The 15,774-nt window shown below is 28.8% G+C and overlaps 3 protein-coding genes across 3 annotated transcripts in view; 1 reads left to right on the top strand and 2 right to left on the bottom strand.

Annotated features, from left to right (window-relative positions):
• Positions 1-1,212: 1,212 nt before the first annotated feature.
• Positions 1,213-6,113, bottom strand: PGO_051300 (hypothetical protein, conserved; the record flags this gene model as incomplete). Its single annotated transcript, XM_028686508.1, has 5 exons — positions 1,213-1,242; positions 2,024-2,098; positions 2,575-2,642; positions 2,801-2,852; positions 3,027-6,113. 5 exons carry the CDS (start codon positions 6,111-6,113, stop codon positions 1,213-1,215), a joined length of 3,312 nt encoding a protein of 1,103 aa, XP_028542309.1.
• A 6,471-nt stretch (positions 6,114-12,584) lies between these two features.
• Positions 12,585-13,743, top strand: PGO_051290 (RAD protein; the record flags this gene model as incomplete). The annotated part of the gene is made up of 2 exons (XM_028686507.1): positions 12,585-12,635; positions 12,928-13,743. The coding sequence occupies 2 exons, from the start codon at positions 12,585-12,587 to the stop codon at positions 13,741-13,743; spliced, it is 867 nt and encodes a 288-aa protein (XP_028542308.1).
• Positions 13,744-15,263: 1,520 nt separating this feature from the next.
• Positions 15,264-15,774, bottom strand: part of PGO_051280 (RAD protein) — a gene marked incomplete at both ends in the record, with an annotated part of 1,462 nt that continues 951 nt past the window's right edge. Inside the window, one exon of the mRNA XM_028686506.1 lies at positions 15,264-15,774. This exon is cut by the window's right edge and continues 737 nt beyond it. Within this exon, the coding sequence (XP_028542307.1) occupies positions 15,264-15,774 (511 nt within the window).

Genomic DNA, 15,774 nt, shown 5'->3' with positions numbered 1-15,774 from the left:
CTTATGTAAGCGCTTATATATATATATATATATATATATGTATTTATATTTACACGAACAAAAAACTGAGATGTCGCAAGGCATACAAATTAATTTACAAAAAATTACAAGTAAACAACAAATGGAAATTATAAACACAAAAAAAATTATATATTTGTATATGTACATATTTGGCGCGTGGTCATTTTTTTTTTTTTTTTTTTTTTTTTTTTCAGCTTTTTCAGATCAGTTCAGTTCACTAACTCGGAAAAAAAAAAAAAAAAAAAAAGCAGAAAAGGAAGAAAAGGAGAAAGGGCAAAAAAGGAAGAAAAAGATCAAGTTGAAGAGCAAATTAAAGACCAAGTTAAGGACCTAGTTAAAGACCAAGTTGAAGATCAAGTTGAAGATCAAGTTAAAGATCAAGTTGAAGATCAAGTTCTTGGTGAGAATATTCCTAGTGATAAAAAAACGTTCGGGTTTTCGCGAACTGTGTTGGGTGTTAATACTTACAGAGGGGGCGACAAGAAATATATGCAGTTCACATGTGCAAGTTTTCATATGAGTGGTATTTATTTCTCACGCTTATATTTTCCCATGCCTGCTGATATTTTTGCTGCACTATCATAAACATGCACTCCCATATAACCCCGGTAGGAATTTATCACGCACATAACACAGGTGAGGTGTATACATACTCGAGTAGGTGGTACATGGAGTGGCCACATACAGGAGTGAATACTTTTATATGCGATACGCAACGAAAATCTTGTAGCAAGATTTGTGAACAGTTTGAAAAAAAAAAAAAAAAACAGGAAAATTTTCTTTTATGAAAACACAGCCGTAAAAAATATTGCGAGAGCATAAAAAATTAAAAAGGGGTGATAAAAGTTTTAAAAGAAAAAATTAGTTGTTTTTATAATTACATCTTGTGCAGCTTGAACGTCTTATATGCAGTACATGGTACATACAATAATTATATATATTTACATGTACAGGTATGTATATATATATATATATATAGTAAGCACAACATATATATTTATAATGGGTTGTGTATAACTATAGGTACACCATATGTTAATGTTTTTCAAAAGTTAAAATAAAAAAAAAAAACGCAGGGGAGAGAAAAAAGAAATAATTTAAAAGATTTTTATGACTTCAAAAAAAAAAAAAATGATCGCGAAATGATCGCGAAAATGAGAAGAAAATTGGGGGTGTTCAAAAAAGCCAATTTTAATTCATCTCAATTGCGCTCAGTGCATCCTGAAGTAGAGAGAAAAATATAATAACAATAATGAGAAATAAAATAAAAATTGATAAATAAAATAAAGTAAAAATTGATAAATAAAATAAAAATAGATAAGGTAGATAAAGTAAAAATAGATAAGGTAGATAAAGTAAAAATAGGTAAGATAAAATAAATTAAAAATAGGTAAGATAAAATAAAAGTAGATAAATAAAAAATAAACAAATTAGGTGTAAAAATGCAACGGGCTTTCTCTTTTGGGCTTGGATTTGTTCTATTTTTTTTTTTCTCGGGATTGGGGTTTGTAATTTATATTTATCATCCACAGCTTTTTCTCTCATGATGTATACGTGAATATTTTCACATATTTACATGTTCGCATAATATGGACTAGATTTTAATTCTCTATTATTACATATGTACATGTACATATATATATTCAATATAAATAAAAACACAAGGGGAATAACAGAATTGATGATTCGGACGACGACCACCTACTACTGCTGTCACTATTATGTGTAACATGTGCACGAAATGTATAGAAGAGGGGGAGGGAAAGAGGTCGGATCTGTGCTAATCACTCACAATTTTAAAATGAAGAGAAAAAAATATATGCCCAAGTAAGTATGTTTATATATATATATATATATATATATATATATATGTGCGTGAATTTTTTTCCATATATGAAAGTAACAAATAAAAGAAAAAAAATTCAAAAAATGCACAAAAAAACACTCATAGCTGTGAAAAAAAATAAAAAAATAAATTGACACTGATTGCTTTGTGCTATACCTTTATAAGGGCCGTTTGCAACAAATCACTGTTGCCTCCGAAGGCCTGATCCAAATGCAGCTTCGCTTTACAACACTACCGGGGGTGGGGAGCGTGAATAAGAGAGACATATATATGTAGTGCAAGTATATATAGTGTACATATATGTAGTGCAAGTATATATAGTGTACATATATGTAGTGCAAGTATATATATATATATACATATATGTAGTGCAAGTATATATAGTGTACATATATGCAGTGTATGTATGTAGTGTACGCATAGTGCGTGTGAGGCAAAACTGTGTAACGTCAAAACAATGGGCATTTAATGAATTGAGCAAATTTATAGGACAATAAATTATTCACTGGAAGGAAACACTATGTATAAAAAAATATAACACATTTTGTAAACGCAACACAATATTGTGGGACCTTAAATATAAAATTTTCCATCCTCTGAAATGGCCATTCTGTTTACAAAATGTCGTAATCAAGAGTAAAGCACTAATCATTGCGTTAGTAACGCTTGTTGGCAGAACTAATAACCGTGATGGCTTCCAAACTTACCCTTAGTATAGTCTCTTCAATAGTGTTTTTGCAGCAAAGTCGGTAAATGTACACTTCATTCTTTTGTCCTGTATTTGAGGGAAAGAGGGGGCGAAAAAAAAAAGATGTAATGTTAGAGAGGTGCATAATTAGCAGACATCATATATGCGTTGATACATGCACAGGTCAGGGGTCTAGTGCAAAATGTGGCAACGGGTAATTTCGACGTGTTCCCCGTGTGCTTTACCTAATCGGTGCACTCTATCCTCTGCTTGTCGATCGTTATGGGGGTTCCAATCCTGTAGGGGAGAACATGTTAACATAGATTTGTAGTGGGAAGGAGGGGAAGATGGAACAGGAAGGTGTGCAACAAAATATGCAGTTCGTATGTTTAGAAGTGTGCATGTATATGTATATATCTGCAGGAGGGAAGGAGACCAGCATTTTCTTTTCCATTTCTCCCATGTGCATACCTGATCCATGAGAATGACGTGATTAGCTGCAATCAAATTTAAGCCAACCCCTCCAGCTTTGGTGGACAAAAGAAATATAAAAACATTTTCATTTTTAGAAAATCTTTTAATAATTTTCTGCCTCTCTATAGTGTTAGTAGATCCATCTAATCTAACATATATTTGATGATTCCCTTGGCTGTCATTCGTATATGAAGCTGTCGACGTGCTCGATGAAGAGTGGTAAGAATCATTCTCATTTTTGTTCAAATCGATACTGGGTTCGTCCTCCCTATTACAATTGTCTCCCAATTCGTCCCCCACTTCTGTTTCTTCTACCGTTCCGTCTGCATCTACTGTTGCGTCCACTTCGACCGCCTCATCCAATTGGGCATTCCCACTGCTGCTCCTGGGAGGGGAGCGGCTAGCCCGGTGCGGACTATCCGAGTGCTCCTTCTCCTGCTCCTTCTCCTGCTCGTACACAAACTCGTATAACAATGCCTCCTCGATAATATCAAGAAAGGTAGTAAATTGTGAAAATATAAGAACTTTTTCTTTTTTTTTTCTGATTTCTTTGATTAGAGAAATCATGTGATGAATTTTACTACTGTTAAGTATGTGATCTTTGGAAATTAAATACTTATTTAGATTGTCATCCCCTTGTGAAATTAAATGCTTAATTGATAGGTGTATGTCAAAATCAGAAATTTTCATAAATTCATTTTCTACAGTCTTTAAATCTAAATCAAGATACTGATCTGTGTTGACATAAAAATATTTAGAAATTTTTTTTATATCTTCAACTGAATAATAATATTTATGTAACAATGGATGGTTACATATTCTTCGAAGTATAAAGATAGATGCATTTATCATTCTTCCTCTAACTTCTTTACTACTATTACTTATGCTTTCCTTATCCAATAATACATCATCATCTCTTTTGTTTATTATTATGTCACTATCTTTATTCTCTTCTACCTTTTCTATATTAATAGTTTCTTCATCTATTTTATCATCATCATCTTCATCATCATCATAATCAACTCCTTCGTCTCGAATATTTATGGAATTTACATGACTTTCGCTTGTATTCGTGGTACTTCCACTGTCCTGGATACTAATCTTTAAACAACCTCCACTCTTTAAAACATCTCCATCATTGCATATGTCATCTTCTTTGCTGAAGCTATGGAGGTTGAAACCACTTAAAGGTTCTACCTGCTCCTCGTCTCTGCTGTTATTACATTCTTTGAAATTTTTGTCCTGTTTTAAATCCTTCTTTTCAAAGATACTTGCTAATTTCTGTAACTCTTTTTCATTTGAATGTTTTTGTAAGAATTCCAAATGCTTATGCGTGTGTTGTAATTTAGATAATATTTCGTCTTTATAAAGATTCAATTGAGTCGTGTTCAGCGGTAACTTAACTATAATACTGTGCTTTTTGGGCATATCAATAAAGACATGTTTTTTGGATCTCCTCAATATATATGGTTCTATAATAAGTTGCAATAAAATAATTTCCATATTCTTCAATTTTATGTATTTTACGTCATTCTTTATCGTTTCTATGAGATAATTTTTTATGATATTGTTGGTTTCTTCCATCAAATTCGGGTTATTCATTAAGTTTGTTTCGTTTGAACCGCTCAACCCGCTCAACCTATTTGACTCTTTCTTCTCCACGGATTTTATGTCATATATTTCCATCATTTTTGTGCTCTTCAATGGAGTGCTATAATTCCCATCGATATTATTGCTGTCTAAATTAAAATTTTCATCGTTTTCCTTGCTGTTCAGAACATCTTGATACATTTTTACAAATGCATTCATAGCATTATTAACATTTTTTTCCGTGAATATATCAGGCATTAGAAATAAAAGAAGGTTCATGAGTTCTTGTGTTTTGTTTTGTATTGGAGATCCTGTTAATAAAATTTTATTATTAAAAACGATTTTTTTTTGCAATTTTTTGTATATCAATGAATTTTTATTTTTTAAAAAATGTGCTTCATCAAAAATGAGATAATCATATTTTTTAATTTGTCTAAAATATGATACGTCATTTTTTCCTATCAGCATATTAATACTTGTAACAATTAAGTGAATATTATTCGATTTATTTGTAAAAATATCGTAGGCCAAATATTTTCTCTCATTTTGATTTCCATAATAAATAATTTTATGATTTCTCAAGTATGGACACCACATATTAATTTCATTATCCCAATTTTTTAATAAACTTGTCGGTGCAACAATAATTGTTTTATTTTGCAATTCTTTTGTTTTATACATGTAATCTAGAAAAACACAAGTTTGAGCTGTTTTACCTAAACCCATTTCATCTGCTAGAATTCCATTTTTTCTTTCTTTGTATAATACATATAACCAGAACACGCCACATTTTTGATACTTCTTTAATTTATAAAAAGTTTCAACATTCTTTTCAAAATTTTCAAAATTTGCATCAAAATCACTTACTCTAAAGGAACCTTTCACAAATTCTTTTATAATTTCATGTCTCTTTTCTTTCACACCAGAAGTGAAGTATTCGATAATTTTATTTTTTACTTTTATTGATACTAGTAGACATTCGAAAAGGTCCTTTAAATTCTTTTCATATTCCTCTCTTTCCTCTGATAAATTATATTTACTATCGTAGCTAATATAATTATTATTATCCGAGTGAGCATCTGGTGAATGTGCGTAATCTCCCTCCTTTCCATTTTCGTTCTCATCTTCGGGTTCGAGTTTCTGTTTCTGTCCATGTTTCTGTTCATATTCTTGTTCATATTCCTGTTCATATTCCTTTTTTGGACTTGCATCATCTCCTGCACTAAATTCATTTTTTTCTCGTTTTTTAGTTTCATTATTACCCTTCTTATTTTGAAAATTCTCTTCATTCGAGTTTTTATCCTCTCCCTCACTATTCGAGCTGTCTAACACTCTTCTCAATTTTTTTTTCTTTTTCTTTTTTATGACATATTCGTCGCTTTTCTTTTCCTCTGATTCATCTACCTTTTCTTTGTACACATACTTGTCGAAGTCAAATATATTGTTTGTGATTTTTCTCTTCCTTAATGGATCTACAAATTCGAACACATCCATTTTTGTCTTTCCCCCGTTTGGTCTCCCTTTTTCTTACTTTGACAGTGTGCCTATGTGGTGCGTTTGCTTCGGTTTAAGGTTTCGAGTTGTAGCTATAATGATGTGTAACCATACAGATGTGTAGCTAGACAGATGTGTAACTATACAGATGAGTGGCAATACAAATGTGCAGCCTTACAAATCGGTAGCTATACCTGTATGTTCTTTTCTTTTTGTTTCCTTTCTCCTTACGAGCGACAAGCTCCGAGGGTGGATGATCAGGGATGATAACTCTCTCTCTAGCTTGGTTAATGCTACAAAATTGTCACACGTCTGGAAGAATTTCTGTCTAGGATTGTATCATCCAAGCATATTATTGGATCAGTTTTATCAGCTCACTTTATGCGATAATCTTATCGAATTCGCTTATCCAGTTCGGCTTACTCGATTGTTCTTCTTATTCAAAATGTGAAAGCATCAAAAATTTGCACGCGAGAGCAAAAGAATGGGGAAAAAAAAAAAAAAAAAAAAAAAGAACTATATCAAAAATAGATAAAAATTTTATGAAAATTACATTCAAACTTCATAGAAATGCATATGCAAACTATGCTGAAACTGCATATATGTACTACATACATGCCAACTCGCATGGACGATGTTACTGGCATTTCCAAGGGATTCCAGTTTCAAAAGAAAAAAGCAAAACGAGGAAACTACTTATTCCATGTTACTGTTACACGTAAAAAAAAGGAAAATGTTCATGCATAAATATATATATATATCGATAAACTGGGTACTAATTTTCTTAGCAATCGCTTGCGTAATGGCATATCTCAGGAGTCACATTACAACGCTTATTTTATATGCGAATAATAATATCATACAAATAAAAAAAAAATAAATAAACAAAAACAGAAAAAGAAACAGTGGGTATACGTAAAAATATTTTAATAAAAAAAATATTAAAAAAAAAAAAAAAAAAAAGGGGGTTAAAAGCCGAAAACGAATATTCCAAACACAATACATCATTTATATCATTTTTCTAATCTGGCATAAAAAAAGGAAAAAAAAAATGCAAGGATCATTTGGTATTATAACTTCTTATTTCTTCTTGCTTCTTATTTTTTCTTACTTCTTATTTTTTCTTACTTCTTATTTTTTCTTACTTCTTATTTTTTCTTCTTATTTTTTCTTACTTCTTATTTCTTCCTATTTCTTATTTTATTTTATTTTATTTTTTTTTTCAACATTTAAAAAAGGAATACTTAAATGTGGATACGAAAAAATGTATAATGCCAAAATTAAAGAAAGGATGAAATTTTTCATCAAAAAAAAAAAATAAAATAAAACATTCCAAATTTAAAAAGGAGACGGGAAAAGTGTGAAATCAAAAATGTAACCGAAAAAAAAAAAAAAAAAAAAAAAAAAAAAACTATTTACTAAAAAATGTGCAGTAATAAATGAAATGATAAATGCATTTATAAATAAGGGTAAAATCAGAAGTGTGATTTTTTTTTTTGTGTGTGTGTGTGTAATTAGGGAACCATTCGATAAACCACATTTGGTTACAAACTAACATAAAAAGGAAACACTGATGAGAAGTATTAAGGACTAGGAAATTATTTTTATTTGTTGCATGCTAATCACATGTATAAGGCATATAATGCGTATGTGTATACAAACATATGTACGTACGTATACAAACTCTAATCTACAATCATTCATGTGGATTGGGAATATAATGAAGCATATGCTTAAATTAGTATGAGACATTAATAAAATCAAAAAGATAAGAATCGCCGTTTATAGTTAAAAGGAGAAATGCTACGGGGAAAAGAAAAAAAGAAAAAAAGAAAAAAAAAAAAAAAGGAAATGAATAAAAAGAATAAAATGGATAAAAAAGAATAAAAATGTATAAAAAAGAACAAAAATGGATAAAAATGAATAAAGATGAATAAAATGAATAAAGATGAATAAAATGAATAAAGATGAATAAAAATAAAGTGATATTTAAAAATTCAGACCTCGGATGGGGCAGGGAAAATAAAAAAAAGTCTTCTTTCGTTCTGTTCACATATATATGCGCACATATATGAGCATATATTTTTGTATCCCCTTATTTACTTGCATAAACGAGTGAAAAAAAAAAAAAAAAAAAGAAGAGAAAAATAATGTGCATAAATGAGGTTTTATAAATTTTGTTACTTGTACACTATGATGAAGTCTTGTTTTTTTTTTTTTTTTTTTTTTTTTTTTCTGCATATATTTTCCCTACAACGGGTCTTTTTCAAACCATTTCAATATGTATCTGTTCTCAATCCATTCAGATATTCGTTCATATATAATTTTCTCCTAGTCCTCTATTTTCTTATTCTCTTTTTTTTTTTTTTTTTTTTTTTTTTTCTCCACGCACTTTTAACATGTTTTAAAAAATGCTTAAAGGGGACGCTTCAGGCAGTGTAAGAAAACAGTGTTACTATGTTACATGTGCATATATGTACATGTGAGTGAATATGCCAAATTATGCAAAATTTATGCGCGTTTAACGCAAAGCGCATAAGAAATCAAATGGGGTGTTAAATGCTTAAATAGTGTACATATATATGTGCATATATATGTGTATAAATATATACATATGCACGCCTATAAAAACCGAGTTACTGAAGTTACTTTATGCTTAAAATTTATAAGCATTCAATTCATATGAACAAAAAAATACAACTTGCATTTTCCGTCTAAATAAATGCTTTCAAGTAACCCTTTATGAGATATGAAGAAAAAAATATATAGTGACTTAAAAGTAATGAAATAAAACTAATAAGGGACCTTCCCCACCGTAAAACATGGCAAGGGAAAGTTTTAAATAATAAATATGTGTGTCATGTTTTGGTTTCATTTTATTTTTTTTTTCGTGGCATTTTTTTTTTTTTTTTCTCATCACATTTTATTTTTTCCCTTGTACATTATCTGAAAAATATAAAACAGTGTGAATAAAAGGTACTGAATTAGTCTTAATTAAAACGCACATTTGTCCTTGTTTGGAGAAGGATGATGAAAAAGACAACCTAATGAATTGAATATTTAGTGAGAAAATAAATTAAATTTCATTTATGTTATTCCAGTTAGTGTAATAAATGCGTTCCAAAAAAAAAAAAAAAAAAAAAAGCAAGTCACTCTTTTTTTCCCTTTTTTTCCACAACTGTCTATCTCAGCATTTCGGTTTTGATAAAATCGAATCGTGTCAATCTGAATGATATTCAATTTTTATCTACCATTACCCCAAAAAAAAAAAAGGATAATTTCTTCCCTATGATATAATTATTGGGTTTTAAAAAATTCTTAAAATTTTCTCTACACAGGTATATGTGCAAATATATAAATACAAGAATATATATCAATATGGATGTAACACATTTGCTAAAATGGACAAGTTCGTTTTGAACAAATAATATAAATGTACTTTTGTGTAACACCTCCTGCGCGTTCTTGCAGATTATGAGAAAATAAAATTCGCACATTTTTCTCCCATGGTACGTGATTAAATAATTGTGTGTTTTCCTTACAGTGGTGATATTCGATATTGTGTATATGTATGTATATATGTATGTGAGTATGTATGTATGTATGTATGTATGTATTTTTTTCTTTTTTTTTAACCCACCCATGTGGACTTTCATCGAGCCAATCTCACTTTATTGGTGACTCGTTGTAAGTATCATAGTTTTTCCAAATCAGACGATGGAGTTTTGAATCTCTATATTTATAATTTCCATACAGGATATTACAAGTGTTAACTTTAATTTATCTGTGTGAATTTTCACGAACAAGTGTATATTCCTTTTTATGAATTACCTCCTTCAAATTGGTTAAATCACGACAACCCACACCCACACAATAGTGCTCCTCCACACACAAAATTCATTACATCAATTTATATTATGTGAGAATATATTTTATCCCTATCACATTAGATATAAATCAAAAACCGAAGTGGTACTTCAATGAGAGATAAAGAAGAAGGAGACAATGATATTCCTTGCTCATCTGCCTGCTCTTCCAAAAGAAAAAAAAAAAAAAAAAAATGAGATTTATGTGGGATATACTTGAAATGAAAGTTTTTTTTTTATTTGGAGGGGAGGGGGTGAATCAAAGAGTAATGATATGCAAACAGAAGTGTTCACACGATGGGATATAGAACGTTAAGCATTTTTGTGTTATCTCTATCTCTGTCATTATTATTACTACACTTTTAAGTCAGTTCTTTTCGTTTTAATGCTTGTGTAATGGACGTAACCAATACAACATATCATAAACGGTTGGTTGCACCACAAACAAGAATAAAAATCATTTTATCAATTTTAGAAATGATAAAATTATTACCATATTCTGATAGTAGTAGAGGCATAAGTGAATATAAAAATAATAAGGTAATATAAATAAAAAGAAAAAGACAGGGTGGCTCTATATCGAATAAGCTATCCAATTTTGCAAATTCGTGCGATATGAACAGGAATTTGTGAAAAAAAAAAAAAAAAAAAAAAAAAACACTATCGTCTTTTTCTGTTTAAATTTTGTTTTTTTTTTTTTTTTTTTTTCTTCTCCGATATAGTATGAGTTAACATATGTACACACCAATGGAACTACAACCCGTAACAATGTGAATAGTGTGTAGGTGAAAAAAAAAAAAAAAAATAAATGAATGAATGAAAAAGCACATACATCGTAATATTATGCAAAAATTAGCTACCTAAAAGGTTAAGGTCGAGGAGAAAAAAAAAAAAAAAAATTTCACTTTACATATACGTGTATATGCACATAAGGTAAATATGTGAACATATCACATTTCCCGAGCTGGAAATAACAGTTTTTTTTTTTTTCCTTTTGTATCAGAAATTTGTAACATATTTTGTAACTAGAGTGAGAAGTTATTTTTCATTGAAAAAAAAAAAAAATAAAATAAATAATAATAATACTCAAAGATTTGCATTTTTCACAGGAAAACAGAACCAAATTCTCTTTACTTCTTTTTTGTAGTGTACAAGAAGAGAACTGTCAAAGTAAAACTACAGAAAATGAATACATTCCATCTTACTACACCAGATGGAGGCATTAAAATATTGGCTTATATAAAGGAATAAAAAAAAAAAAAAAAAAACCTATTCAACCGTGTGTAACAGCATAGTGAAAAGTGTAATTTTCTCTACTCTGGGGTCAAGATCAGTTATACATACATATGTAAATATATAAGCACATGTATATGCTCATGTAGACAGATATTTATATACATTTGCATGCACATAGGAACCCATTTTTATTTTTCATCACCCTTGAATATACCCTCCAAAACATTCGTTAACTATGTAAATGTGTAAAACGCTACAAATTAAAAAAAAAAAAAAAAAAACAATAAATATTAAATAGAAGTAGTCAAAAAAAAAAAAAAAAAAACGATAAATATTAAATAGAAGTAGTCAAAAAAAAAAAAAAAAAACGATAAATATTAAATAGAAGTAGTCAAAAAAAAAAAAAAAAACGATAAATATTAAATAGAAGTAGTCAAAAAAAAAAAAAAAAAACGATAAATATTAAATAGTAGTAAAAAAAAAAAAAAAAAATAATAATAAATGGTACAAACAGGATCGATTAACAACATCTTCATAGCTAAAGTTTTTCTTTCTTTATTTTTCTTTGTATCGTGTAAATAAAAAAAAGAAAAAAAAAAAAAAAAAAAAGTTATTTATGTAAAATAACTCATTAATGTATTTTAAGGCATACTGCAATAACATAATTAAACATGAATCTGATATGTTTCCTTAAGCATACTAATAAAAAAAAAAAAAAAAAATACTATTTATTTTTGTTGTTCGCATGTTGGCATATATGCTGTTTGTCATTCCAAAAGTATGTAAGTATAACAGAGATTAAGGTTCCCCATTTTATAATCTCTATTCTATTGTTATGAAAATTGAAATTTAAAACAAAACAATGCAAAACAAAACAATAGAAAACAAAACGATATTGCATTTTTTATTAGTCTATACTTCTTACTAATGAAAATTTAATTTCGTTATTACTCAAACTGAGTATACAGAAAAAAGTGTAAAAGTTGGGTTCAATTTTTCCTGCTTTTATTTTAAGCATTTTTCCATTATATAATCTATAACATCGTGATTGGTAATGATGTCATTCTTTATACTTTTTTTTTTTTTTTTTAATTTACTGATTTCTTTTTTTTTTTTTTTTTTTTTTACACAACAAATTATTTATAGATTATAAATAAATATCTAATACCCTTCTATATTACCCTATACCCCAATTTATCATACTTTTTATTTTATTTTTTTTTTCTTGTTTGTTCAGAATAAAAGAAAATGGGTAATTTGTTTTCCTGGTAGAATATAAAAAGAATAAATTGTTACAGAATATTGTGTTAAGAATTTCTTATCATGGCAATCTAACAATTTTGCATAATTAAAGAACTGTATTTCTAAAATGTATGTAAATGTATGTAAATTTATGTTAATATATATATACATTATGTACGTTTCAACTTAAAGATTTTAAAGTTATAAAAGATAGTGATGTCAAATAGATATAATTCGAGAGGGCATTCCCCGAGGGCACTACTACCATTAGGTTTTCTTCTTATCTTATTCAATGTTGTGTTCTTGGTAAGATATATATTGTATTCATGTTTTTCTTCTCAAATGAGGAAAAACATATGGATGTAAAATTCACCTTTTTATCACGCATCGTCACATAATTTGTTCATTTTTATGTAACATATAACTTTTCTACCCATATATATATTTTTTTTTGTTTTCACATTTTTTAGAACCTAATTTTCCAATCAGATGTGAGTACATTGTCAAGAACCCAGCTGAGAAAATGTAGAAGAATTTTATCTTGTGCCTCATTCAACATGGATGATTTTGGATCGACAGAAATTGTGGAAAAGGAAGATTTCTCCTATAGTTATCCAAGTGAAGAAATTCATACAAATAATAATAAGCGTTCAATTGAGATTAAATATTCAAATGTGAGTAATCGTTCAAGTGGGAGTAATGGTTCAAAAGATTGCTTGCAGCAAGGAGAGTTTAGTAACATGTGTGAAAACCCGAATGCATATGGCAAATCTCCAAATTGGGACATTGAAGAACTTCCATACGGATGTACAAAATATGATATTCATAGAAATTTAACAGATGATGAAATTTTAGGTCTAACAGAAAAGTTATTCTTTTCGCTTAGTAAGAGAAAAGCATTTATAATATATTATTATTATTGGATATCTTTAAAAAGAAAATATCTCACCATGGTTAATACTTTAGAAAGATTGCTCATTAAACAAGCACGGGAAAATAAATTATCTATTGAACATGAAAAAAATTTATGGAGTGCATGTAAAGAACAACTTATAAAAGATTTAATTTCCACTCAATTAACGTGTGAAAAGCTTTTTTTTAACTTTATGCGTAAAAGAAGAAAAGTATGGACTATACCTTTTGAAATACTTTTGTTTCGATGTTCAGAATTAGTACATGGAACTATAAGAGTAAATATGAAGAAATGGAATGGTCTTTTGGAAGAGAAAGTAAAGAAATATGCAGCAATAAGAAAACAAAAAGATATTATTTATTTACTATTATGAGGTAGTCCCGAATAGTATATATCCAAGTATTATCACATAATTTTATAAAGAAAAAAAAAAAAAAAAAAAAAATATTTCTCAGTGTGTGAAGGGAAAATGCTAGAAATGGATTCATAAAATCCATAGTTTGCAAAAGACATTTTTAATACAACGGGTGTTGATAAAAAGATGTAACATGTTAGTGCATGTTAATGGCAGTTTATATTGCATCTTCATATGCAGGTGAAATTGCATCTGTGTAATAGCTACAAAGTTGGGAAAATACACCCCGATGTCTGTAGTGATGATAATACCGATGGTGATGATAAAAATAGAGAAACATAGAATGAAAAAAAAAGAGAGAAAACGACATAACATTTCCTCACGTGGTTAGAAGGATGACTATATGGAGAGGAGATAAAAGCACTTTACATTTTTTTCTTTACAACTTTGTGCCAGATGAATAAAAATGAGATGATATTTAGAAGAGTAATGAAAAAAAATGTAGACCTTGTAACTTTTTAGTAATTATTTTATTACTTTATTATTTTATTTATTTTTTTTTTTTTTTTTTTTTTTTTTTGTGTATATTCATTACTTCTATACCTTGTGAGGATATAGATTTGGTGTGTTTATTCTCGAATTCTATGTGCATTATATAGTGTCGAGATTTGCATATTTTTCCTTATTTCTTTTATAAGTATTTTTTTATATTTCCCTTGAATTAATATGAACAATTAAAATTATAAAAAATATTTTGTTAATTATTCTTGCTGAACCAGCGCTTTTCCTATTTGCAAGGTGTTTATCCATTAGCAGTAAATCACAAAACAGTACAAATGATGCATGCTATATGGATATATATATATATATATGCATGCATCATGTTATAGTATTACATAATGGTAAATTTGGAATGCAACTTCTCACACGCTTTACAACTTCCTACACATTAAACACATGGATCATGACATGTTTTTTTTTTTTTTTTTTTTTGGTGTAATTTTTTATATGCATCCTACATGTTATGATCAAATGTTAAAAACATTGTTATGTAAGAAATTTCTTAATATTAATTAGACCTCATTTTAATTTTACCCTGATGTGGTAAAATACTGGGAATCTTCAAAACTGTTCGGCAAAATTGGGCAATTAAGGTATCAATGCCCCAAAAAAAAAAAAAAAAAAAAAAAAAAAAAAAAAAAAAAAAAAAAAAAAAAAAATTTTTTTTTTTTTTTTTTTTTTTTTTTTTTTTTTTTTTTTTTTTTTTTTTTTTTTTTTTTTTTTTTTTTTTTTTTTTTTTCTTTTTTTTTTTTTTTTCCATATTTCCTTTTTTACATTTTTAACACGCTTGCTTAGTTTATATTAGACAGCAATAAATAAATGCGATTATCAGAAAAAACTTGTACCATATGGGGAAAATATCGAAATATGCACACGCACAGAGAGATATGCAGTACTACATTTATAACCTGAATTAAAAAAAAGGCTAATCAGAAAAGTGTTCAGTTTTCCAGATCCCTCTTCTCTCCTTTCAATGTTCACCATTGAATAAGATCAACATCTTCTTTATTTTCCTCTCTTTCGTGTTGCTGTGCTGTTTGGTTGTGCATTCTTTGGTTGTATACTTCTTCGTTGTATACTTCTTGGTTGTGCATTCCCTGGTTGTGCATTCCCTGGTTGTGCACTCCCTGGTTGTGCACTCCCTGGTTGTGCACTCCCTGGTTGTATACTCCTTGGTTGTATACTCCTTGGTTGTATATTTCTTGATTGTATATTTCTCGATTGTGCACTCCCCGGTTGTGCATTCGTTGGTCGAGTTCTTTTCGTCTCATGGCTCCTTGTTCGTTCTCTCTTATGGCTCGGCCTCTTCCAAGAGCGTTACTCTGATTATATTGTATTATCCACATAGATAAATTTTGCGACCACTTTAATCTGTTACTTGATATGGCTCGTTTCCATAACTTTCTACAGCGCTCCAAAAATAATTCATAATTCACAATCCATATTCTTCTATTTCCATGTATTAGAGATTGAAAATAAAGTTTACTC

The sequence above is a fragment of the Plasmodium gonderi genome (assembly GCF_002157705.1).
Source record: "Plasmodium gonderi DNA, contig: Chr05, whole genome shotgun sequence".
Lineage (NCBI taxonomy): Eukaryota > Apicomplexa > Aconoidasida > Haemosporida > Plasmodiidae > Plasmodium > Plasmodium gonderi.
This window is presented reverse-complemented; position numbering and strand designations above follow the sequence as displayed.